The 26,020-nt window shown below is 37.3% G+C and overlaps 1 protein-coding gene across 2 annotated transcripts; it reads right to left on the minus strand.

Annotated features, from left to right (window-relative positions):
* On the minus strand, positions 1-26,020 carry LOC134678691 (uncharacterized MFS-type transporter C09D4.1-like). 2 transcript variants are annotated; one of them, XM_063537356.1, is made up of 7 exons: positions 25,838-26,020; positions 18,959-19,406; positions 18,562-18,747; positions 3,451-3,631; positions 2,697-2,908; positions 1,954-2,175; positions 1-1,529 (listed from the first exon to the last, which is right to left on the minus strand). In XM_063537356.1, the coding sequence occupies exons 2-6, from the start codon at positions 19,286-19,288 to the stop codon at positions 2,086-2,088; spliced, it is 999 nt and encodes a 332-aa protein (XP_063393426.1). In that variant the 5' UTR covers positions 19,289-19,406; positions 25,838-26,020; the 3' UTR covers positions 1-1,529; positions 1,954-2,085. The 2 variants fall into 2 exon arrangements, with proteins under 2 accessions (XP_063393426.1, XP_063393419.1); XM_063537349.1 differs by lacking the exon at positions 25,838-26,020 and having other exon boundaries at positions 18,959-19,476.

Consider the following 26,020-nt stretch of genomic DNA (forward strand, 5'->3'; position numbering starts at 1 on the left):
AGAACGGATTTGTATCCTTCATAATACACCTTGCACCTAACAACCGTCTCTTTTTGGCCCAGTGGTTGACTGGTAGAGAATCCCTTATGGCATTAAGTCCGCCCTTTGTACTTATAATTTTATGTGCAATAAAGTTTAAATAAATAAATAAATAAATAATACCTGATAATAGGTATATTAATATGGTAGGTAATCCATCCAATCTCACCGCTGGGCGAGTAACTATAAATGTCGCCGTGTCTCTTTTATTTACACGGGAGTGCTTATCTTTTGTACGTGTTTATAGCCGATAGCTCATAGCTTACTAGCTCGCGGTGGGACCAGTGCCTTAAGCAATACGGTAAACTTCTATTGTATACGGTTTTAATACATGTAACATAAATCATTGTGTATGGAGATTGGAGAGTTTCTACCGATGTATCATAACTAGCTACCTATTACAACTTTACCTTTTGTGTCATGAAAATGGAAATAGACGCCTTTTACGGGGAATATTCCTGGTGAGTTATTTTCCTGTTTGTATTATTATAAATAAATATGCCAAGTTAATAATTCAAATGTATTGATGTAATTTGATAGCACATGACACGTGTTTGTAGGGTATTTTATTGTAGTAGGTAACTTGGTACAAGTGAATTTTTTATTTTTATTTTACATACATTAAATTATTATATTCTAAAGCATTATAATGAGGCAAATTGGAATCTTAGTATGGATAAGAAATATTCGTTTACTTAAATTAGGTAGTGCATTGATTATTGTTGTAAAATAACAGAACAAAATGTCTTTATTTAAGTCCAATTTTTTATACATCTTTATTAATTATATATGTGTTAAAATTTGGTTATATCATATACTCGTTCCAACAAAACACAAATTTTGATAAACAAAACTAGGTAGCTACCTATCTAAATAATGTGGGGATAATAACGCATCCGTATACCAAAGGGACATACACACCCGCTTTGTGATATTGGATCCAAGGGTACGAGTATATTATTTCCATAACAGCATTGTTATTAACTTGACAGTGATTCCTTAAATGTATTGATGTGGGCGGGTTATTTTAGGTACAAAATTAGTAGGTATAGCTGGTCAACCAGATCTTGTCAGTAGAAAAAGGCGGCAAATTTGAAATCCGTATGCGCGAAGGGATATCGTCTCATAGAAAATTTGAATTTCGCGCCTTTTTCTACTGACAAGATTTGCTTGACCATCTATATATTTCATTTCAGTGAATAAATTCACGCTTGTCTTCGTTTAATTTTGGTCTCTGTGCCAACGTCCTTTTAAGTTCAAATTTTATTGGCAACGTGCACGTAGCTCCAAATACTAGGGTTACTACGAATCCGACGTTACCCCAGAAGTAACCGAGTGTCTCATTAATATACCCAAACGTTAAGGTTGTCGCAAAAGTGAATAGTAAAGACATCATGTTCATAATAGTTCCAATGATAAGTTCGGACTCGGGGTAAGTCAGTTCGGTTACAACGTCGAAGCTCACGGCAGTAAATCCACAGAGAAATGTTCTGAAAAATAAAAATCTTAATAAATAATTAAATATTAAATCCTCAAGTATATTGCGTAAGTTGGTACTTATAATAGCAGACAAAAAACTGTCTATAATGCAAGTATGTATAAAAGTAAGCTGACTATATAAGAATAAGAATAAGTTTATTTTCAAAAGAACACACAATAGAAATTGGCAGAGTCTCCGTACTAGGCTACGCGTATCGTGGGGAACCAGTTACAGTTTAAATTATAGATCTAAGTTACACAATCAAGTCTAATAATATCTTGTATAATAAGATTTAAAGCTGCTGAGCTGTTACCTATATCTTAGTAACCTTATAACTTAAAACTTCTATCTAAATTTAAAATTTAAGTGAGAGTTTTCACGCTCGTTTATTTTAAAGTTAAATTTTTATTAATGTTCCAGTTTCGCACACTTACCCAACAAAAGCTGCCCCAGCGAACATAACCCACACCACCTTACAGTAAACCAAAAGTGCAGTTAACGTTGCCATAGCAACAGCAGACATGTAGTAAATAAATATAAGCATAAACTTGAATTTCTTCGTTTTGTCAAGAATGAAGCCATATGTCACAGATGCCGTCATACCGAACACTATCATAGTCACGCACGCCTATGTTACCGGCGGTTTCTTCTTGACCCTGAAAGAAAAAAGAAAAAAAGAAGTAGGTACTTAGTACGTAATATATTATAATGAAGTGTTATATAAAATAATTCTAATGTTACAAACAATATTAGTCTTAGGAGGTAGTTGCCTAGAGGCGTATTCTGATTGCAATAACAGGTCATGAATTTATCTTCAATTTGTTATGGATATGATATGTCAGTATCAAAAGTGACGTTTTAGAAGAAGAAAATATTACTTTTGACACACAGATTCAGAATGCGACTGCTAGAGTCCGTCTAAGTCATGAGGCGTCATCGTCATTATAAACGTCGTATTTTTATAGTCATTTGTAATTGCAAACAAAATTTTATCAGATACCAATGGTTTTGAGAAAAAGTTCAGATTTGGACACACATTTTTAGTGAAAAAAAAAAATTGTTGGCACCTAAATAGATTGCTAAAGTAAGACTTTCAAAGTAGGTAATATTTTCCACAACTTTCAGACTTACATTTACCATCAAACTTTATAAGAGCAAAAGCTAGTAACGAACTTACCGGAAAATAATTCACAAATATCTGACTTAACAAAGTGGAGAGGCCATTAAAACATCCATTATTGATGCCCGTAGTAATAAAAAGTGCTACCAAACTACGTTGAGAAAAAATTCTTTTAAGGGTTCTCATGTACAAGCTTAAGTTACTTTTGGTTGCCAATCTTGCTCTCGCTTGGCTTAGAGTTGGTGGTAAAGGTGGTTCGGCCTTAAAAGCTGAAACATAGAATTGGTATTTACAGTAGGTATATAGGTACCTAAATTAATTTTCACTACATTCAGAAAACGGTTCTTCAAAAAAGTTTTCAAAAATAGAGCTATTGAACCAAATAATCTTTGATAGAAAAAAAGACGTCAAAAAAATGGACTAAACAATAATAATATGCCTATAAGATTTGAGGAGTTCCCTCGATTCTGGAGAAATGAATTTTGACAAAAATAGGACCAATCTGCAAGTATAATAATTATATTTATATGTACTTTCAAATAAAAATATATTACTAAATCACTTGATAATCTACGGAGGTCTCTGGTAACAAACAATAATAATATTAAAAAATACCACTTATAGAATTTTGAAGTCGGTTTAAGAAAATCATATATTTTCAATAATTCAATCCTTTATGTAATGATGACTAATATGAACGTAAAATCATACCCACCCATATGAAACCCGGTATATAAAAATAACAACTGATACCTATCTATGTGTGTAACTGTGAATAAATATTAATATACTATGCAAATGAACCACTTACTGAAAACAACTAAAGATGCTACTAAACTAGACGTAGCTGCAAAATAAGCAAACATTTTGAATAAATCATCTCCAATCTGGTTTGGGTCATCGTGGTCTGAGACTAATATTGGAGGCAAGAAAAATCCCACAACTAGACCGAATTGGAAACCAAAGACTCCAATACTGCAGGCTGATGACACCTGAAAAAGGAATCGAGAGTAATTTTTTACTCGAGAGAGAGAGAGAGAGAGAGAGAGAGAGAGAGAGAGAGAGAAAGAGAGAGGGAGAGAGAGAGAAAAAAATTTACACCACAAAATTTTTGGTACATGTCTGTAAGGTCAGTCTTAAAATCTACTTAACGAGTAGGTACCTAGTTAAGTTGACATTGACTTTAAAAAACCGGACAAGTGCGAGTCAGACTCGCTCAACGAGAGTTCCGTACATTTTAGTATTTGTTGTTATAGCGGCAACAGAAATACATCATCTGTGAAAATGTCAACTGTCACATAAAACTACGAGGAGGTATTTCATTTTTAGGGTTCCGTACCCAAAGGGTAAAACGGGACCCTATTACTAAGACTCCGCTGTCCGTCCGTCTGTCACCAGGCTGTATCTCACGAACCGTGATAACTAGACAGTTGAAATTTTCACAGATGATGTATTTCTGTTGCCGCTATAACAACAAATACTAAAAAGTACGGAACCCTTGGTGGGCAAGTCCGACTCGCACTTGCCCGATTTTTATGTAATGTTTTCAGTAAGTAACGTTCGATTGAGCACGCACGCACGACGCACAAATGATTAAGGATGACTCACGCTAGACCGGGCCGTGCCCGGACCGGGGCGGGCCGGAGCGAGCCGACGCAGGAGCTGTCAGGAGCGCCACCGTGACCGGGCCGTTCCGGGGCCGAGGCGTCAGGGCCACCCGTTTATTACATTAACACTAGTGTTGTCCGAGCAATGTCCGAGCCTCAAGTGTTTACATGTAGGAACTCGAGTCCTTCGAGTCTGAATTTGATGGAGGCACAGCTCGTTTTTACAAGACTCTGCGCTTAAAAAACTTCTCCCGACTTCTGTCCTTTGTAGTCCTTTTTAAGAGCAACTCAAAAGGACTCGAGCCTCCAAATAAAGACTCCGTGAAAAAAATTATGGGTTATTCCTATATAACAGTAACGAAATTAAGCGTTATTTTATGATTTATGTACGTATCTAATCTACAAATTATACATAAAGACAATGCATTTCGATTTTTTTTTTGTAAAAAAACGAGAGTGTCTGAAAAGTACTCAAGTCTCTACAAGAGACTTTGGTCTCTATCTAGTTGAAAAGAACTCGAGTTTAAACTTAATTATAAGAGTCAGAAAATTGAGTAGTCTTCAAGCAGAGGATTCAAAGGATTCGAGTCCTACCCAGCCCTATCCGAGCCGACCGGGACGTCCGAGCTGACTGTTCATGACAAATGTCATAATAAATGTCAATCAGATTGAAAACATTGGTTCGATCGGAAGCAAGCGGATATGGAAGGAAATAATATAATCAAAATATTGGCCCTAACTGCCTTAATGACTGATTAAGAGGCTACTGCATACTCTAGGGCGTACATCCACGTCGACACGTTCGGAAAAATAAGAATAGGTACATACAACATGATGTAAAGAGCTTTATTTACATATGACTCAAGATTCTTTCGAAGCCGTCCACACGGCAGAATTAAACAACGTTTGGTAAAACAAAAACAAGATTTCAGAAACCAATATCCAGCATTCACCGTCTGGCTCTCTGCTTAAGGTAAGATATGGAAATACAGTGCATGTACCTATTAATAAATATGTATAATCATGTGCCGAAGTATATTAAGCTATTAAGAGGAAAGGGAATGACCGGTTCTCCATACAAACATAGTTCCCGTTTTCCTCACTGGATATTGATATTATGGAATATTTAGGTAGTCGTCAGCAAACTGTAGTGGTACCCAATGCATTTAGTTACATTCTACAAATGTAGATTTTTCAGCTTATCTGGTTTTGACATTATTTTCTCCCATCAATGCCACGTTCTTCAGTGTTCATGTGTTCAGTTCAGATATGTTCAATTTCAGGAACCCATGCATGAAAAACGAGTTTAAAAGAGGAGAAATTTCCAATGGCTGCGACAAAGTAACAAAAATTTAAAAAGTATCGGTATAAGATAATTATCTACAAGCTGTTTTCGGCCACAGCGAATACAGACCACCACTAAGAATGTCGGTGGTGCGCTCTCAATAAAATAAGTAAGTAAATAAAAACTATTAAGCTCGTTACACTAAGATAGAATTGTGTCGCTTACAAAAACTAAACTATCTACTTACTTACTTTCCTCTGGTGAGAAAGAAGCCAAGATGGCAAAAACGGAACCCTTACAGTTTCGTCATGTCCGTCCGTCTGTCTGCCTGTCTGTCTGTCTCTGTCTGTCTGCCTGTCCATATGTCACAGCTATTTTACTCAAAAAGTATAAGATAACGATTTGGAAATTAGGTATATTTTGTAAGTCGTGCAGAAGAAGATAATAATATAATTGATTTTAAATATGGGTTGCTAGTTTATATTTATTCATTAGCTTGCATTGCAATGGCACTTTAGGCTTAGCCTATAAGTACTAAGATTCTAATGCTTAGATCTAATATTAAAAAAAGTCCTTCTTTGGTCCGACTCTTAAATAATATGTTTGGACTCTTTTCTTATGCCTTTTTACATTTTACGACTTTTAAATATTTGACGCTGTCATGTTTTTCGAATGTCAAAAGAAAAAATAGTGATATTAAATTTGTAGAAAGATACTAAATGTATTTGAATATGCAAGAACACGTTGAATGCAGGTAATGTATCGTGTTACCCCGTGCGTCAAGGTATTGGCAAAAATAGGTATGATTATGGTGTAGTGCCGTTTGAATCTGCATAGGAACCCGCTTTCGCCTTTGTAATACCTATATATTAGTATGCATTGATACTGTTCTCTCCCCCAGGGTGTTTGTCTGTCTGTATTTTAGGATTTCTTTAGCTATCCAAAACATCATCATCATCATCATTAACTTAAGAGTTATTCTCTTGTCGGTGGAGTATCTTCCAGCTTTCCCTATCTTGCGCCAAAACATACGAACCCAAATTATTTCTCTGTTTTAAGGGTGAAACCCTGGTCGTGTGAAAAGATTTTATTTTCTTTGACAAATACAGCATTTGCATTAACTACACATAGATGAGGTGTTCCACGATTATGTGGCTTTCGAAATGCTTTTGTCTTGTAGGTATGACAACTTCCTGAATTAACTGCGTAAAGCTCGAGAAAATACTACCAATAGGCTAGGCTAGATGATAAGTTTTTTGTAAAGGATCAAATGTCTATATCATATGGGACCCATGCAGGCATGCACCCATGATATTGAAGTAGGAGGATTGTTTTTAAAATATTTGTAAGTATATTGTATGTACGTAGGTTTGTCTGTAAGTATATTTTTTGGTTCTAGAAGTAATACCTAGTAACCTTAACAGTGATGTCATTCACGTTTTTTTTTTCAAGTAGGTACGTACTACTTGCATACGTGAGAAATAAGAAGACGAGTAAAATAAATTTAATATTACTGTACACATACGTATGTCCAAAGAAAGAGCGCTATGATAAGCAAAAGTTATTTTTTAGGGTTCCGTATCTCAAAAGGAAAACACGGAACCCTTAAAGGATCACTTCCGTCCATCTGTCTGCCCGTCTGCCCGTCTGTCCGTCCGTCCGTCCGTCCGTTCGTCCGTCCGTCTGTCCGTCCGTCCGTCTGTCCGTCTGCCCGTCCGGCCGTCTGTCTGTCGATACCCTTTATTTCGGGAACGGGTCCGTATTGAGTTGAAACCTTTTATATACTCCTAGACTTCGTAGCGTAGACCTACGGTCCTGTGAAGATAAATCAAATAGTAATAATTATTATGTATGTATGTATGTAATGTACCTACAGTATTTCCAAAAAACAGCGCTGTGTAAGGTTTCGGTGCTTAGGTACAGTCGCCATCAGATATATCGGAGCGGCCAAGGTGTTCACAATATCTGAACACGCACTCTAACGCCTTGACAATAAAGGCGTGCTCAGATATTTGTAAGCACCTTGGCCGCTCCGATATATTTGATGGCGACTGTATTATAATTTTATTGTTATGACATGAAGTATGGTAAATAATTTTGATGGTATATGTTTTGATTATTTTTACTTTTACTTATAGAGAGGAAGGAAGAGAAACTGCTCAAATTCCACACGGGCTAAGCCTTGGCCACAGCGAGTATAATCACTAGGTACACCTAGCTTATAAAAAAAAGTACCAAAGAGTGTATATATGCTCGCGATAGAATCAAAATAGGTATTGTGATACAATTAATTGTATTATGAACGATTTTTTTTTCATGTATGTAGGTACCATGGACATTCCTCGATGGCACCAAGTTGCAACCGGAAAGCGATGATCACTCGGCAAATCAAGACTATAGCAGCCACATCTAAGGAGATCATGAATACCTATTCAATAAATTTTTATTCTTTGCTGTTTGATATGTAATAATAAGTTTTTGGCAAAAATTTCATTTTTGGTACAAGCTTTTATCGTCGACTGTACTTTTCAGACAATTCTAAAAACCCCAAACACAATTAGGTTTCGTTGTTTTATCACAGAGTTCCTATGGCCACCTCCGGTCTCCATCATCAGATCAGCTCGATGACACCATAATATTGCATAGTCACCCGACTTACAATCGGAAATCGGAAAGTGGATCAAATTTAACTTGCAAGATTTGATTACAGACAGACAGACAGACAACGGTCAGGTGAAACTAAATAAAAGCTTGTAAAAATGCGGTATAATCCACGATTTCACAAGTCCACCCGCCATCCTGACGTCAGAATAGCGGGTGGACCTTTTTTGTTAAATATCTCGTTTCCGGGAGAAGTACACTGGATTCTATTAAAAGTACACTAAAGTACACCGAAGGTACAATATGGTTATAAATATTTCGTTCAAATTCGCTGAGGTCCACCCGCCATCCTGACGCTCACGGAATGGCCGTCCCTAGCAGAATTGTAATTTAAATTGTTGCACACGCAGTATACCCTGGTTTGATTCTTATACAGTCAGGGTTATAACCGCGAACCTCTTCATTAATTAATATATTTGCCTCTCTATCACTCTTATGATTATTTGCGCGAAAGAGAGGCACTTATATGATTATTTGGCATGGTTAGCGGTCCCCCTGACGCGTTCCACGTCTTTTACGATGGTATTCCATCTATCCAATTTCTTTGCCCAGTGTGTAAAGTCGGACCAAAAAAAGTCTGCAGCGGATTTGATAGCCCACGCAGTGCAAGTGTCATTTGTACGGCATAATTTCAAAGAAGTTTGACGTTTAAAATAAAACTTTAAGGCACTGGTCCCACCGCGAGCTAGTAAGCTATGAGCTATCGGCTATAAACACGAATAAAAGATAAGCACTCCCGTGTAAATAAAAGAGACACGGCGATATTTATAGTTACTCGCCCAGCGGTGAGCTATAAATATCGCCGTGTCTCTTTTATTTACACGGGAGTGCTTATCATTTGTTCGTGTTTATAGCCGATAGCTCATAGCTTACTAGCTCGCTGTGGGACCAGTGCCTCACTGCGTGGGCTATCAAATATGCTGCAGACTATTATTCTTGGTCTGACTTTCTATTAAGTCTCACATCAGAGAGTGAGACGCAATGACATTGGACAAATAAATTGGATAGGACGGTGGAATACCACCCTTAGTCATTGTCATTTATATAAGAACAATAAAATATACGAAGAGTTGTATTGTATTATTTCAGTAGTTAGTGCCTTTGGGTAATTTTAGGCAGGAAATAAGGAATATTACGGAACATTCTGCGTATGGGGCGTTACTCTCACTAACCCCAGGACCTACTGCGAAACACGAAAACCAACATTTCGGTTTCTGCCTCTCTATCACTCGATATCTGCTTCTCTTCATATCGATAGAGGCAATCACTCGATATCTGCTGCTCTTATCGACAGAGGCAGATAACGAAATTTTGATTATCGCGTTTTGCGGTAAGCCATTTGTAAACAAGTCACCTGGATGCAAAGAGTAAAGTAAGTATGAGGTAAGTATGCATCAATATCATGGTGAAAAGTTGACATTAAAACTGTTTAGCCCGCTCCACACTTGTGTGCGAATCGCAGCGCGAAGCCAAGATTCGCGCACGAGTGTGGAGTGGGCTTTTAAGGCATAGTTATGATGTAAATTTGTACTCTGTGCAGGCAGAGAAGATCAGTTGAACTCTAAATGAATGAATAAAAATGGTTATTATAGTTTGTCAAAGGACTGTCTCATTTCAAACATAGATAGAGAGAATCATGCTATCTTGGTCTTACACTAGTACTAAAACCCAAAAGAAAAGGATGAGTATAGTTTTTTTGTTCTTATTTACTGACAAATTTGGTTTGACCAGCTATAAATACGGTATTGTCATATATATATTTCTATGAACTTCGTACGATATAAAAAAGTATCTAAGTAATAAGTTACTTCTACACTCCATATAATAAGTGGTAATGTGAGAAAAAACTATATAGTATCTTAATATTCATTATAAACCTACATGCTCATTATTGAATCATTTTTACAAGCAGTAACATCAATAGATGTCTCATTTAATATAATCCGACTAAATTACATTTCAGCAACACTTCCATATTTCACAAAATAAATCAAGACATTATCCAACCTATATAATCTTGACGTATATTATATCAAAGACGGCTGTACCTAATATAAACCGACCAAGTAACGAATTAGCTATACCATCATATTTAACAAACAAATTTATGACGTTTTGCAACCTTCTTATTTTGGCAAATATATTCCGACACAGGGGTGGTATTCCATCTGTCCAATCTTGGTCCAATGTGTATTTGCGTCTCACATTTTGCTTAATGAGAGAGTCAGACGCAATGCATATTGGACAAAGATCTTAAACAAGTAGAATACCACCCGAAGAGAAAAATAGGTTGTCAGGAGGCTCCGGGACGTGACCGGGCCGGGCCCGCACCGTGCCACGCCCGAGCCCCGGTGATCACGTGATGCTTTCCATAGAAAACGACGCTCCGGAAGCTCCGGCCCGGCCACGGCCCGGTCTAGCGTGAGTCATCCTTAATGCAATTTATATCACCTATCAAATTGCGATTGCCGTAAGAAAAGCCGTAAAAGAGTTTTCATAAGAAAATATTTTTCTAACATAAATGTGGAACACAAATAAATATCGCAGTTCAAGTTATTTATGATTGTAATGAACAAATTAATCTCACGTTTGAGGATTATCTACCTAGTTAGAATTTCGATTTAAGCCTCAAAAAGAGTACAACAATATAAGGTATACGAGTATTGACAGTAAATCTAAAACTCCGCAATAGGTAGATGTATACCGGGCGTGACCTGTAATATGAGCAAAAAATTAAACTGTAGGCTGTACTCCTCATACTGACCAACATTTGTTCAGCGACTTTTAAAAATAACTTGTGGTTTGATTTTTAATACACTTTAAAGTTTATTTTAAGATGCAATGTATTGCGAATTTTGTTGTTTAAGGCGTGACAAGCTTCGAGCAACACGGAAGGGAGGCGGCATTCGCACTATTTCCCCTCTGCCGAGGTACAAGATTAGCGCGTCAATCTAATCTACCGCGGGTAATAAAACTAGTTGCACTTGGATTTTTCACTAGACCGAGTCCAGACGCGCGCGTGAACACTGCTGCACAAAAATGCCTGTTTGCTCGGTTTTTTGCTATAAAAAGAGGTCGGGGACATCAAATTTACAAAAAGAAAGTGTTACATTCCACATGTAATTTTTTTTTTACATATCATACGTTAAATTACATTCAAATACAATTATTATATTTTAGTCTCAAGTATTTGTTGGATTTATCGATTTTGCTCGCTCAGTACAAATTGCGGATCGGTCGAGCAACAAATCCGACTTGTCATCTCTCAGAATACAATGACATACTTCAACGAAAATGTGTTAGTGTGCGTGTTGTGACACTAGTCACTCGTCCGTACACAAAAAGAGAACGAGGTTTGCAAGATTTGTCTTTGACGTGTGTCATTTTCTATGTATTTGTGTCGTCATTACAGAGGGCCTACCGCGAACCACATTTGACGTGTTGCCTCCCTGTCACACTTACGTATGAATTTACAAGTGCCATAGAGAGGCAACACGTCGAACGTGGTTCGCGGTAGGGCCTCTGATTGGATTTTGTATGTAAGTGTGTGAGAAGTGCGACTGTGTGCACCTTCCCCCCGCGAAAAATGGCAGAAAGATTTGTACGGTGAGATATCGCTTGGGCCCCTCCCTTCCGACGTGTCGGAAGCCGGTGTTGCTCGAAGGTGACAAGCAACGTCAATCACAATGATATGTCGTGGCGATGGCGTCCATTGAAGATAATATTTATTTTGTATGAAAAATAGAGAGTATTTATACTTCATAATTTTTAAAAGTTGTTGAACAAAAGTGTCACCGTTTGAGGAGTACAATCTATGTTTTAATTATTTTCTCATGTTACAGGCCACACCCGGTATAACTTTTGCTTAATAGTTCTATTAAATATCAAATGTAACACAATATGCAACAGTTGAACTACAAAATATGTTTCTGCTGCAGCAATTCAGTTCGTATCGGGAATTATGCACCAGTAAAGTTAGTTCCTGTAATCAATTGGGAAAGTAATTTTCACCGCCATTAGCTGCACAATTATCGCTCCGGGACAGCTGAGCTGATCGACTCGAGACGTCTTAAGTGCTGGTTGAGGGCGAGTCGTTATCGATAGTTTCTGTGTGATAAATAATATTTAGATCGGACTTTTAAAATTTACTTGCGAAACAGTGCATGGTTTAAAATAATTTGATTTATTTTCTAAGTTGTATATAATAATCTATCACACAAACATAATTACATATATTATGTATATGTATATGTTACGGGCAATGTTAGAAGGTTGATTAAACTTAAGTTTACCCGGGTATAACTAGTATTACCCAAGCCTCTTGGGTAAAGTCCGAAAATTTAAACAACATTAATAATCTGTATTCGGGGTTTACCCGTACACACCTAGGTGCGAAAAGTAGGAAATTAGCAACGAGTGGCGATAAATTAAAATACGACCGAAGGGACTGTTTTAAATCGACACTAGTTGCGAATTATTTTTATCGCACGTGTATTGTACAGCGTTTTACAGTACATATGGCCCTTTAAATTTTCCAAATAGGTACGCACGTACAGTGCTTGTTACCGCATTATGGCGGTAAATTATAACCATAAGTACTGTTAAAATTATTTCGATATCGATATACACAATATCGACAGAATTACGTCCGTTACTTTACCGACTCGATTATCGACCTTAATCAAAGATGCAAGGGAACAGTTCAATTTACGGCTCACTTTGTAACACCAATGCGTTCCAGAATGTTCCTTCAGTTAAGCTACATGCCTATCTACGTTTGCAATGGGGAGTAGACATTCTTACTTCTTTAGCGTGGACATTTTAATCCTGCAACTTCGCACTCTCAAAGAGCGTTTTTATCGTTTATTTTCAAGGTGTGCCGGAAATTTTCTTCTCTCTGTTCCTTCGTCAAGCTTTACATAAATTATTTTACGTTACAAGCCTAAAGTTATGAAATTATCTACTTGACGACGGCAAACGCGCAAAATCCTCACACATTTTCAAATATAAACTGAAATAAAATCCTATTAATTAAATATATTCTGTGACTAAAGCGACATCGGTTTAACATTAGGTAATGGAATACCTACAATAATCGCTTAATATGTAGGTAGGAACGAGCGATAAGCGACATAAAATCAATCTCAAATCAAGATCAAGAGTGTTTAAATTACGCCTCTCCTTTGCCGTAACCGATAATAATACAATTATGTTACGCTAGCAACGCTCTTAAACTGTGGTAGATGAATGTAATTAGTCTTGACTTGATCAAATATCTTATCGGTGTTTGTTCATCTTATATTTCAAAGGTAATTAATACTAGCAACGACTCATGTTAATTAAGCGGTCGTGTAATTGTCTATACCTACACCACAATGATATATATTTTGGTTTATTATATCTCGATTAACTTCACGATATATTTTTGTTGCGAACTTTAAATTAGTACTAGGTAAATATCGTTCACGCATATTTTTAAACATGTACATAGGTACCTATTCATTTTGTTGACATTAAAATAAAACGTATTTTGAAATAAGGGTGGAGTCTTAAAAAATGTTATTTTAGAGTTATCTCGTAATAATAATTCTTGGGAGAGCGACTAGAGCCACAGAATCTGTCTAATAGGTATCCTGGGCTACCCCGAAAATCGAAGTTCGCAAATTGCGGGCATGTTTCTCTATCACTCTAATTCGCCTTCATTGGAGTAAAAGAGAAAGATCCCCGCAATTTGCGAATATTGGTTTTCGCGGTAGGCTCTCTGCACTGTGCATGTTTGCGGAGGCACGACCAAAGGCTTATTCCACTGAAGCCAATCGCCGGCTGGCTATTCACTGACGATGATGTGTAAGCTTTGGAATGTATAGAAATCGAAATTGGTTTCGAAAAGACTTTGAAACTAAGTGACTTCGCCGAAAAATTGGAATAGTAGAGGCGCACGTGTTAAAACTTTAAAACAAATTATGTTCCTACGGGAATTAAAGGAACTTTTGTACATTCAGTACAAAGTAGGTACTATACTTTAAATAGAGGCACGTGTTAAAACTTTAAAACAAATTATGTTCCTGCGGGAATTAAAGGAACTTTTGTATATTCAGCACAAAGTAGGTACTATACTTTAAATAGAGGCACGTGTTAAAACTTTAAAACAAATTATGTTCCTGCGGGAATTAAAGGAACTTTTGTACATTCAGTACAAAGTAGGTACTATACTTTAAATAGAGGCACGTGTTAAAACTTTAATAGTACATTATTGTCGAGGCTCGGAAGTAGCTACTTGCAGGCTGAGAATTCGTTTTAAACGGACGACCTTGGGAGTCCGTTTAATTGAATCCGAAGCCAGCAAGTAGCCTTCCAGCCGAGTCATATATAGTGCTTTTCTCAAAAATGGTGCAAGAAATATAAATATCATAGAAATATTTTACAAAAGCAACGTTCTTACATATATATTTTGACAGAAAAACGCCCTTGCCGCCTTTTTATTTTTTTTAATAAAAAAATAGAAGTGTATTTTTCTGCCAAAAATACGCCAACCTATTTGAGACATCTAAATAGTCGCGGTACTAATCATCTGTTTGGCTGTTTAATGGGCCTGTGCCTTCATTTGATATGGTCATTTCAACTTTTAAAAAATTTGGAACTCGACAAATAATGGAATTTGTATGCAACATTGCAGTCCCAAAATCGAGACTGCAATGCTTTTAACTTTTTAATTTTTGACTGACCATAAACTACGCGCTTCGCGACCTATTTTTTTGACGGCAAAGTCGACTTTGCCGTCCGTTTTTGAGAAAAACAAATTATGTTCCTGCGGGAATTAAAGGAACTTTGGTATATTCAGTACAAAGTAGGTACTATACTTTAAATAGAGGCACGTGTTAAAACTTTAAAACAAATTATGTTCCTGCGGGAATTAAAGGAACTTTTGTATATTCAGTACAAAGTAGGTACTATACTTTAAATAGAGGCACGTGTTAAAACTTTAAAACAAATTATGTTCCTGCGGGAATTAAAGGAACTTTTGTATATTCAGTACAAAGTAGGTACTATACTTTAAATAGAGGCACGTGTTAAAACTTTAAAACAAATTATGTTCCTGCGGGAATTAAAGGAACTTTTGTATATTCAGTACAAAGTAGGTACTATACTTTAAATAGAGGCACGTGTTAAAACTTTAAAACAAATTATGTTCCTGCGGGAATTAAAGGAACTTTTGTATATTCAGTACAAAGTAGGTACTATACTTTAAATAGAGGCACGTGTTAAAACTTTAAAACAAATTATGTTCCTACGGGAATTGAAGGAACTTTTGTGCATTCAGTTCAAAGTAAGTACTATATACTTTAATATGCAACAAGCTTCTATGCAAAATTATAATTGTAGCTTTATGTAAGTACCTATGAAACCTACCCTAAAGAGTAGGTACTTTGATAAAGGTTACATATCAGAATACCGAAAATCGATTTACCTACTGTTGAATCACCTATGCTCGTTTCACCTATTTTTTTAAATACCTAATGATCAATTAACCTAAGCTCATAACACCTAATGAACGAATTACCTATTGCACGTTTCACCTACAATTGGTCTACCTAAGCTCAGAATACCTATGCTCGATTTACCTAAAGTTGAAACACCTAATACTCGAAATACCTAAAGCTAATATACCTAATACACGAAACACCTAATGTTGATATACCTAATGCACGAAATACCTAAACTCGGCATACCTAATGATCGAATTGCCTAAAGTTAATATACCTACTGCACGAATTACCTAAAGTCGGTATACCTAATGATCGAATTACCTAAAGTTAACATACCTAATGAACGAAATACCTAAATTCGATACACCTAATGCACGAAATACCTGAAGTCGATGTACTTAATGAATGAAATATGTACCTAAAATCAAAAATATACCTTTATTGTTTAGCCAAATCATTCAATTGGCTTACTATTTTTTATTATAATATAAGGTATAGTCATTTGCCAGAGTCGAAATAGGTGCGACGATGAGCAAAGCGAGGAGGAGCGTGTTAGGTTAACTGCGACCAAACAGTGCCAAAACCGACTTTTATTGTTGATGTTAACTTACAAAAATTAAGTTTTTGATAAGATAAGATAAGATAACTAATTTTGTATTAGATTTACAAAATCATTCTACTTAAAAAGTAGCGTTTCAAAAAGTGTATTTTTAAGTTGTTATCCAAACAAACAGTTTCTACTGTAAGGTTGGGAAATCATACGATTTATTGGGTGGAGTTGCCACTTGATCATACGGCAAAATGATATGAATTTTGTACTAGGTATACAGACTTTAGGTATTCCGTGCATTAGGCATATCGACATTAGGTAATTCGTTCAGGAAGTATATCAACTTTAGGTATTTCGTGCGATAGGTTTAACAGTTTTAGGTATTTCGTCCATTAGGTAAATCAAGTTTAGGTACATCGTTCATTAGGTATATCAGCTTTAGGTGTATCGTCCATTAGGTATATCAGCTATAGGTGATTCGTGCATTAGGTATAATAGCTTTAGGCGAAACGTGCAGTAGGTAAAACGTGCATTAGGTATATCGTGCATTAGGTGTTTCGTCCATTAGGTTATTTGAGCTTAGGTATTATAAACTTAGGTTAGTCAATGTTTAGGTAAAATGATCGATAGGTAATTTAAAAATAGGTGAATCAAGCATAGGTGATTCAACATTAGGTAAATCAGTTTTCGGTATTCTGATATGTAACCTTGATAAATATAGTTTAAAATTATGTCATATGTGTCTCTATTGTAGTTTTGAATACCCATAGTTATCTAATCAATCTGTCTGGAGAATATTGATTAAAGTTAAACAATATCAATAGGTAGGTACCATATTGTTAAAAACAATAAAAAATTAAATGTACAAGCAAAATCGTGTTATTTAAATCGCATCTAATCAAATGAACCAATTCACAAACACAGATTAATTTCAATAAATAATTGAAAAAGAATGATTTATTTTTTATAATTTATATCAACCGTATGAACCGTAAACCGAAATATGCATTTTTGCTGATAATACAAAGAGCATAAGCGACTAGAGCTACAGAATGAGTTCCATTGTGGTAGACAAAATTCACGATGCGTTTCCGTGATTGAGATTGATCCATGTCACGTGAGAGCGCTTGCAAAAACATGAACCAATTTTTCATTTGCAAAAAATATCTTCCGTGGCAGATAAAAGCTAACCTATTTTTGTAGGAAATGAATTCACTCCACCAAAACATGACAAGGGTAACCATTACAAATACATTACACGTGGCACCTCCTCGTTATAACCGTTAAAGGAAACAACATGGCCAAGTACTTGTACCTATATTTATTTACATACATGTTTCATACTTTTCATTTTTAGGGTTCCGTACCCAAAGGGTAAAACGGGACCCTATTACTAAGACTTCGCTGTCCGTCCGTTCGTCCGTCCGTCCGTCTGTCACCAGGCTGTATCTTACGAACCGTGATAGCTAGACAGTTGAAATTTTCACAGATGATGTATTTCTGTTGCCGCTATAACAACAAATACTAAAAACAGAATAAAATAAAGATTTAAATGGGGCTCCCATACAACAAACGTGATTTTTGACCAAAGTTAAGCAACGTCGGGAGTGGTCAGTACTTGGATGGGTGACCGTTATTTTTTTTTTGCTTTTTTTTTGTTTTTTTTTTTGCATTATGGTACGGAACCCTTCGTGCGCGAGTCCGACTCGCACTTGCCCGGTTTTTTTTGGTAATACGTACACGTACTGTTTCGGGGATAACCCCGAGGTACTTATTAATAATAATACCGCAATCCTTTCTTTATTTTATACATGTGAAATTAACTCAGTCTGTCTGTTACCTCTTCACGCTTAAACCACTCAACAGATTTTAATTACATTTGGTATGGATATAGATTGAGGCCCGAGAAAGGATGAGGATAGTTTTTATTAATCATCATCATATTTATCATCAAATATATTTTTTCATATAAGTTGAATATTATATCCGCCATAAATGGCTTCGTATGTGGTAAAGGGTTAAAAATGTATAAATGTAGTATATTTACATATGTAAGTACAATTAACCTAGTTTATAAGTAACAGACTAACAAATGTGGACTGTATTTGTCTGAATAAAGAAATTATTTATTTATTATTATAACTACTTATAATCTCCTAGGTACAAAAAATGTTTAGATTTTTTTATGTCGTGCTTTTTTATTTTCTCGTTTCGCTTCAATCAGAGCATAACACTCGTAAATGAAGGGTGATAGCAACTTATTTATTTGAAAAAAAAAATGGTGAATTTTATAAACTTTTTTTACCGTAGCAGGTATTGTTTATTAACTTACCTCACGTTCCCCAAACCAAATGCTTGATAATTTCTGCGGTACGCTCAGCATTAAGACTTGGGCGACGGCTACCACAGTCTGGCCGGTCAGAGTTACATAGAAACCACCAGGAGTAGCGGAGAACACCTTGATACAGGAACCAAGCGCAGTTCCTGATGAGCCAAGAATAGCTGTCCACCTGAGGCTCTAGAAGAGATTGTTGGCATTGTTAAAAATGTTCCGTTGAATCGCTTAACTTCAAAGTTGGGTAAATCCAACTATCAGATTTTTCGATTTTGGTATTAAGATAAGGTAGGGTAGATTAATAATTCGCCTAATATGGCGTGCAAGCGACACAACTTATAGAAAGCGCTAGATTTATCATCGTTACTTATAAAATCAAACAATAGCGACTTACAATCCGGTCCATAAAACTTGCAGCGGGCAATGCTAATGGCAAATAACATCCCATCATCACAAGCGATGTCAAATTGACGTGCCAGTTAGTGACTCCATAAAATTTTGTCACGGCGTTTGGTATAATAGAGTACTGAAGCCATTGTGAAGAATTACATATCATGTACATCACGTACAAAGCTAGTATGTACCATCGTTGGGGATACACTTTGAGTGCCACTTCTTTCTTCTTCTTTTCAAACTGATTATTTTTATTTAGTACATTTTGGTCAACTTCACCCACTCTCAATTCCTCTTTCCCAAGGTTTAACGGTTGATTTTCGCTTTCCATTGGCTCTTCCAATTTTGTAAGCTCTTAAAGTATAAGTTTTTCTGATAGGACGGTATGCCGAAGAAGACTCCATAAGATTTTGATTAGACACCACAGAAATTTAAACGTAATCAAGTATCTGGAAACAAATCAGAATATTAAACAAAATCAGAATAAAGGAAACTGCTGATGCAAAAAACAGTTATGATACGAATGAGTTTGTTGTAGACAATACGAATACAAAGAGCAAAAATGGCGGGTCGGCTATCTTATCTAGTAATTACAGTTATAAACTCGTGTATTGTTACACACATTATACCTTCAGATAGACTACACGTTCTTAATACTGTGTATATATATACAGTGTATAATATAGTCAGCAAATAAAAACTTTTGTAGATTGTTTTTTACCCGGCCATAAATTCAGGTACCAGTTTATGAAAAGTGTTCACTTTAATGTAAATAAAAGTCTGCGTATCAGGCGGGAGTAATTGTTTATTTAAGTAATGTCTGGAACCTAACTGAGTTTGGCACCATTTTGCGCGAATTTTGTAAGAATTTATTTGTAATCATAATCATAATCATAATCATTTATTGTATAATATTAATATTACATGTCACTTATTTACAAACAATATTGAATAAAATTAATTAATAATATAGGCGATAATCATTAATATAATTAATTATACTCTAGGTATAAACTCATAATTTAAGTTTTAAATATTCGTCAATACTGTAAAATGTGTGTTCGAGAAGCCAACTTTTTAATTTATTTTTAAAACAAGCTAGAGACGGAGCCGAGGTGATTGACACTAGCAACTTGTTATATACAGTCGGGCACATCACGCGAGTTAGCTTCCCCGATCTCGCGAGTCGTCGCTTTACCGGCAACAGCATGTTCGGGTGACGAAGATCGCGGGCTGAATCAGCGCGTTTTTTAAAATGGCACATATTTTTATAAGCATAGGTGGCAATCTGTAATATTATTACTGACGGCACGGTTAGTATACCAAGCTCCTTGAAGTAGGTCCTTACGGAGGTGTCTTGAGACAGCTGCATCACCGCGCGCACGGCTCTTTTTTGGAGTCGGAATGCTCGTTGCCAGTCCGCGGCGCGCCCCCACAGCTCTGTGCCGTACTGCAGAAGCGAGTGGATGGTTGCAAAGTAGCACGTCCGTACTACATGCCTCGGCACGACTCGAGCGAGGCGGCGCAGTGCGAAGCATGCTCCGCCTAGCTTCCCACATAGCTTATCTATATGGGGAGCCCAGGACAGCTTCCGGTCTACTTCGAACCCCAAGAATGTGGTAGATTCTACCTGCTCCAAACATACGCCGCCAGCTTGAACCTTTTGGTTAGGGAGGCGAATAGGGGAATTTTCTGCAATACTCGAGCGTGGCAGTTTAAGATATGAGAGATACCTTAGACCTAATAGAACAACCTTGTAAAGTATTTAGCTCTATATGAAGTGACGCGCGCCTAGGATAGACGATCAGATTAGTAAAAAAAAATGGATAGTCTGAAATACTCGAGCGCGTCAGATTAAGATATTGGGGGTTGATTTTAGTGTTTAAAGACTAAATTTAACTAATCTGACGATAAGTCCTTGACGCCGCCGAGTTATAGGGTCGCGAACTTGTAAAAAAAAAACGTTAATCCGGCATTCTCGAGTGCGATTTTTATTTTTTTTATTTTGAAGAATATAATCTAAAACTTACTAAAAATACAAAATCTGCCGGTTTCCGCATGACCGGAAGTGTGGAGGAGCCATTTCGTCTTCCTAAGAACGCGTTGCGGCATATAAGTCGCGAACGATACATTTTACAAAAAAAAGTTTAAATAAACAAAAAAGGTAATTTTATTTTACACAAAAAAGGTCTCCTTACATTTTTGTCCAAAGTTAAAACTTTTTGACTTGAAGCATCATAAAAACTCAAACTCCCGGTTTTTTGAGTATATCTCGAAAACTGAGGGTGTTAAAAAAATTGATATGAAATAACGATGATTAAATTATGTGACTTTTATTATATCTCAAAAAATTTTTTTTTCTAAAGCTTCTCGACAATTTTCGTGGACTCGGAAAAAGTTACGCGTATCTGTATACACAAGTATTATTAACATGTACAGTTTCATGTATGTATATTATTCAATAGCCTGTTGATCCTCAAATTGTTTTTTGGACGTACCGTAAGCAAAACGAAGTGAAGAATTCAAGCAAAAAAGAGGAATTCGCCATAAACATGTAATACAGACTGAGCGCTTCGCGGAAATATGCCGTCCTACCAGTATTTTTCCTTTATTTCGCAACATTGATGGTGGGGAAAGAAGCGGTAGAAGGGAATTAATTTTCGGTACACTCTAATATATATATATATGTATATGTTTATGGTCCCCTAACGTAGACCTATGTGCCCTCAGTATGACGCCGATTGAAGAGAGAGAAAAGACCCGACGGTATATTTCTCGAATGTGCTGAATGTGTGTACTACATTTCATCTACATTTACGTTGGTTGTATCTATCGCTTTATTGTCATTCTTAAATTCCCCATTTTATCAAGGAGAAAGAAAGGAAAAAAAGAAACCAAAAAACCTTTTTCGGTCAGATTAAGAGAACCCACCAACATTTTTGTCAGATTAAAAAAATATGCTTTCAGGATACCGAGATAAACCTCCCCTATGAAAATCTGACGCGCTCGAGTATTTCAAAAAAACTTTATTTTTTTGCATTTTCAAAAATTCACCGTAACTTATCGTCACGCCGAAATCGTCAGTTTTTTTAAAGGAAGCTTCCTTGGGGCCTACTTAACACCCCTTCCGAAAATCTGACGCGCTCGAGTAAATTTATTTTTTTTGCATTTTTGACTACTTTATATGCCTACCCCCACCACGCAAACCGGCAGATTAGTATACCGTTGTTATCAGAGGCACTCGGGGCATACGTAGTATGAATATCTGACGCGCTCGAGAATGCCCAAGTAACTGTTTTTTTTAACATTTTTGAAAAACCGTACATGCCAAACCCACCGCTAAAATGGTTTTTGCCATACGAGCTTTTCTTTTCGAAATGATTTTATCTTTCGATTTTGATAGGTCTCGACGGCGCCGTTGAATTACGCCATTTAGCTACCTCGCCTCCCTAACTATTAGTGATCTCGGTGTGCGGCCACCGACTTGAAAATGGATAAAATGAGTCTTGGTTAAATTGAGCGCTAGGCCGTTCAGACTAAACCACCGAGATAACTGGTTCGCGGCGTCGTTGAGACAGGTCTCCAGGTCATCCAAATTTGGCGCCGTTATAACACCTGCAACATCATCTGCATACATTAGAATGTCGGCTGTTGTCATTGCTTCGGGCAGGTCATTCAGTAGCAGGGAAAACAAAATATTAGAAATCGACGATCCCTGGGCAACTCCTTCAGATGTAGTTAGCGGATCGGACTTAGCTAATCCCCCATCCGCCACCACAACTTGGGACCGGCCACGCAACGCATCAGTGAGGAGGGAATGAGCTTTGCCGCGTATGCCGTAATGTAGCAACTTGGCGGCAATGATGTCGTGGTCGGCCACATCGAATGCTTTGGAGAGGTCACAGCATAGCATCGCAACTTGCTGTTTCCTCTCCAGGGCATCCATGACCTTATGTATGGCTTCACGCGCTAGGTCGGTAGTGCAGCGGCCGGACCTGTACGCATATTGGCGGTCAGACAATGTATTTGTCTCATTTAAGAATGCTGTCAGTCGCTGACACAACCCATTTTCCAGCACCTTAGCAACGCACGGAATGATAGACACTGGCCGGTACGCATCCTCACATTCTCTTTTTCCTTTCCCTTTGAAAAGGGGGGAGACCTTACTTATTTTTAGGGATTTTGGGTATGATCCATCTCTTAGGCATAAATTATACAAGTGCGTGAGTACCGGAGATAAAGTACCGGCGACAGCATTCAACAGATCCATGGATACGCCATAAATGTCTTTACTTGTTTTATGGGGTATTCGGAACGTTATTATGGTGTAGACTTCATCACAAGTGAAAGGCATCAGTCTTATGGAGCGGTCTGCAGGGGCGCTCGTTGTGTTCAGCTGATCGCGGACTCGGTCAAGGTCAGCGCGGGGGGCTCCGCACGCCATCGCGGCACCCACGAACCTAGCATTCATAGCATCTACCGCTTCTTTTTTTGTACTATATTTTACGCCATTTGAATCCACCACAAGTTCTGTGAAGTCTACAGGCAGCCGTACATTTTTCCCCCTTTCTTTATTTACTATATGCCACATAGTTCTGCACGAGTTTTGTGTCATGGCCATCTGGGATGAGTAAAATTGCGTTTTACGTTCATGTATTGCGTGCTTATATTCGATATTCAATTTTTGTATGTAATTTATTAACGAATTATTAGATGGAAACTTACGTTCCAAGTTAAGGCAATCAAATAGTAAAGATTTAATGTTTAATATGTCTTGTGTGATCCATGAGTCGGTATTTTTCGAGCTGAAATTCTTTTTTTTTAATGGGAAACAAGTATTTATTCTATTAGATAAAGTATTGTTCAACTGAGCTGACAAGACTTCAGCTGTATGACCATTATTTGACACAAAACTCGCCCAGTTAATACTTTCCAACGCAGATATGAAATTGACGCGATTTATTTCAGAGTAATTTCTGACTAAACGAGACGGTGCAACAGGTTTCCTAAATTCATTTGTCACGTTTAAACGCACTGCGTAGTGATCACTGATATTAGTCACTACAGGAGATGCTGTTATCAGACCTGCCTCCACATTAGTATATGCGTGGTCGAGTGCCGTGGACGAGTGAGAACTAACTCGCGTGGGGAACGTAACTTCATTCCTACAATCATGGGCTACCAATATGTCCTCTAGATTTCTACAGTCTACAGTTTTTTCTCCGATACAATTTATGTTCATATCACCTATAATGATAAAGTTTTTATTAAATTCCGCTACTTTCTCGAGCACACATTCTAAGTGGGTCAGAAAATCTTTCGTAGGAATTAAATTAGTCCGATATAGACAAATCACAATGAGATTGGAATCTACCAAACAAACAGCAGATAGTTCACAAACTAGTTCTTTAGGCTGCGGTCGTACTGCAGACGCCGCACGCAGCCGACAACGTCACGTCGCACGCAGCGTCTGAATGGTGTGTTCGAGAATGCTCGGGAGTGGTCGTTTTCGCTCGCTGCGTGCGGCGTCCCCCCGCCACCACCATTCAGACGCTGCGTGCGACGTGACGTTGTCGGCTGCGTGCGGCGTCTGCAGTACGACCGCAGCCTTAGATAAGTCAACAATTTCGGGTATGTTTACTGCTTTGATATTATTTTTGACATATATACAAGACCCACCGTGAAGTGATTGCTTACGACAAAAGGACGACACCAGAATATATTTGTCTACATTAATGCACTTTAAGTTTACGTCCGAGAGCCAATGTTCGGTAATGGCTAATACATCGCATTTAAGGTCGGCACTAAGTAATACTTCCAACTTTTCCGATTTGTTATTAAGTGATTGTATGTTTTGGTGGCATACAATAATCGGCGCATTCGACGCATTCTCATCCCGTGTGTGTGAAGTGGACGCGCGCGCAGGCGCGCAGTCACTGAAGCACTGTGGCGATGGCGGGCAGCTCGGTGGTGGGGCCCCGCTCGGCGCGGGGACGGACGCGAAACCAGTCGGAGACGCGTATGCCGTGTGGCCACGAAGTCGGCGATTTCAACCGGTCGTATGCGCTTTCGGGGAAGCCAATTATGAAAGATGCGTGCCGGTTTGTTTTTATGTCCCTTTTTTCGACGGTATATTCCTTCGATTCGTGTATCTTATTTAAAAAGGTGACAACTTGCTCTGGTGAAGTGTCTGGCTGGAAGTTCCAGGCTTGTATGTATTTGAATCGCTCTGCGGCTTGCAGAGTGTTGTTTTCTTTGCCAACTCCAGTAATCACAGCTGATTTAGATTTTCGCTTTTTGCGCCGGGGATGTTGCCATGTACCAGCTTTGTCGTCCTCTTCACTGTCAGTTACCTCGGGCGAATTCATTTCGGTAGGTCGTAATGTCGTAGGTGCGCTATCTTTGTGTTTGTGCTGTGCCAACTCAGGTTGATTTTGTGGCCCATTGGTATTATAACGAATACGAATACATTCTTTAGTTTTTAAGCCGTGAAGGTTTAAATACGATATAAACATAAATTGCACTGATATTATTTATCTAAAGGTTGCTAGTATTTTGATGCTTGTTGAGATCAAAACAATATAAATTAACTGCCAGAAATGTTTTTCCTTTATGCTGAGTGTCTATTATCTTACTTGATAAGCACTTGTGTTTGCCGTTACTCCGAGGAATAAGCTCCTAATCCTTTCGCAATATTTTATCCTCACGAGGTGTTTTATCACTTCTGACGTAAAATATATAAGAATAAGTGCCTTGTTTGGTGAACATTAAATTTGTATACATGAACTGAGCGACATTGTGTTATTTCAAACGACTATAATTTTATGTTATTTGAAGTTAACTTAATGTTGCTTTAATTACATTTGTAAATGTTACTTACCTTGATTGCTTACACGGGTATGGTTATTTTTGTAATCCTTTTAACTATTTTCCAGACGTATTATTCTATTTTGTAGTAAAAGAGTTACTTTATTCTCGACAAACTATTATTAGGTATACAATTTTATTGTAAAATTTTAAAAATAGCGGAACGTGCAGACAAGAATATACCGATGTACCTACA

Source organism: Cydia fagiglandana, chromosome 2, assembly GCF_963556715.1.
Source record: "Cydia fagiglandana chromosome 2, ilCydFagi1.1, whole genome shotgun sequence".
Lineage (NCBI taxonomy): Eukaryota > Metazoa > Arthropoda > Insecta > Lepidoptera > Tortricidae > Cydia > Cydia fagiglandana.